This window comes from Corvus brachyrhynchos, unplaced genomic scaffold (genome assembly GCF_000691975.1).
Source record: "Corvus brachyrhynchos isolate BGI_N302 unplaced genomic scaffold, ASM69197v1 scaffold365, whole genome shotgun sequence".
Taxonomy (NCBI): domain Eukaryota; kingdom Metazoa; phylum Chordata; class Aves; order Passeriformes; family Corvidae; genus Corvus; species Corvus brachyrhynchos.
In genome coordinates this window covers 1124575-1125752 of record NW_008239544.1, presented here as the reverse complement: position 1 = coordinate 1125752, position 1178 = coordinate 1124575, and the positions used below count along the sequence as shown (strand labels likewise).

The following is a 1178-nucleotide window of genomic DNA, read 5'->3' as shown; positions in this document are numbered from 1 at the left end:
CCCGCCGGGCCCGCTTCCTCTTTCGGCGCTATTTAAGCGGCTCCCGGCGCGTCCCGCCCGGCCGGGCCATGGAGCGCATGGAGGTGACCGAGACCTTTGCGGGCATCGCCCTGCCTGGCCACCTCCACACGCAGGAGTCCCTCGGCTTCGCCGCCGCCTTCACCTTCCGCCCCACCGACGTGCTCATCGCCACCTACCCCAAATCGGGTGAGGGGCTGCGGGGACGCGGGGACAACGAGGGGACGTGATAGGATAGGGCTGGGACCCCCAGCTGGAGGGGGTGCGGGGGGTCTTTTCCGGAGCTGCCGGCGGGACTGGCAGATGTCTGGGCTTGGGGACACCCGGACCTGGTCCCCGCGGCCATTCTCGCACAGCACGGGGACCCCTGGCCAGGAGCTCCTGCCCGCTGAGCCCCTGTGCTGCTGCCATCCTATCCCCAGCCCTAGACTGGGGTCCCTGGGTGCTCAGGGAGGGAGGACACGGCCCTGCCAGCCCAGCTGCTGGGACGGGACACGTTGTGATGGGGACGGGACAGGACAGGCTGAGCCGTGCCTTGCTGTGCCAATCTGTGCTGCCTGTGCCGGTACGGTGCCATTCCATGCTGTGCCACGGTGCCATGCCGTGCCATGCCAGGGTGCCATGCCCCGTGGTGCGCCGTGGCCCTGCCCCCCCACACACCTCTGCAGGCACCACCTGGATGCAGGAGATCCTGACGCTGCTGTTCAGCCTTGGAGATGCCCGCCCAGCCAAGACCATTCCCAACTGGGAGCGGGCGCCCTGGCTGGAGCAGATCTACTGCCGGGAGGCTCTGCAGGACACCGAGACCCCCCGGCTCCTCACCACCCACCTGCCCGCCCACGTCCTGGCCCCCGCCCTGCAGCGCAGCAAGGCCAAGGTGAGCAAGGCCAAGGTGTGAGGGGTCCCCAGTGGCCTGGGGGTCCCTGCAGGGACGTCCCACACCCACGGAGCTTCCCAAAGCCAGGGAAATGCCGAGGGCTTTCTGAGCGGGGCGCAGCGGAATCCCCTCAGCCGTGGGGGTGGCACTGTGTCCCCCCAGGTGATCTACGTGGCCAGGAACCCCAAAGACGTCGCTGTCTCCTTTTACCACTTCCACCACCTGGCCAAGTTCCTGCCCGACCCCAGCTCCTTTGATGCCTTCCTGACGCAGTTCCTCGAGG

At 68.5% G+C, this 1178-nt stretch overlaps 1 protein-coding gene across 1 annotated transcript in view; it reads left to right on the top strand.

Annotated features, from left to right (window-relative positions):
- The first annotated feature begins 21 nt into the window (after positions 1-21).
- Positions 22-1178, top strand: part of LOC103620575 (sulfotransferase family cytosolic 2B member 1) — a 2093-nt gene continuing 936 nt past the window's right edge. Inside the window, exons 1-3 of the mRNA XM_017741341.1 lie at positions 22-207; positions 687-895; positions 1058-1177. Of these exons, the coding sequence (XP_017596830.1) occupies positions 69-207; positions 687-895; positions 1058-1177 (468 nt within the window). The 5' untranslated portion in view covers positions 22-68. The remainder of the gene's footprint in view (positions 208-686; positions 896-1057; position 1178) is intronic.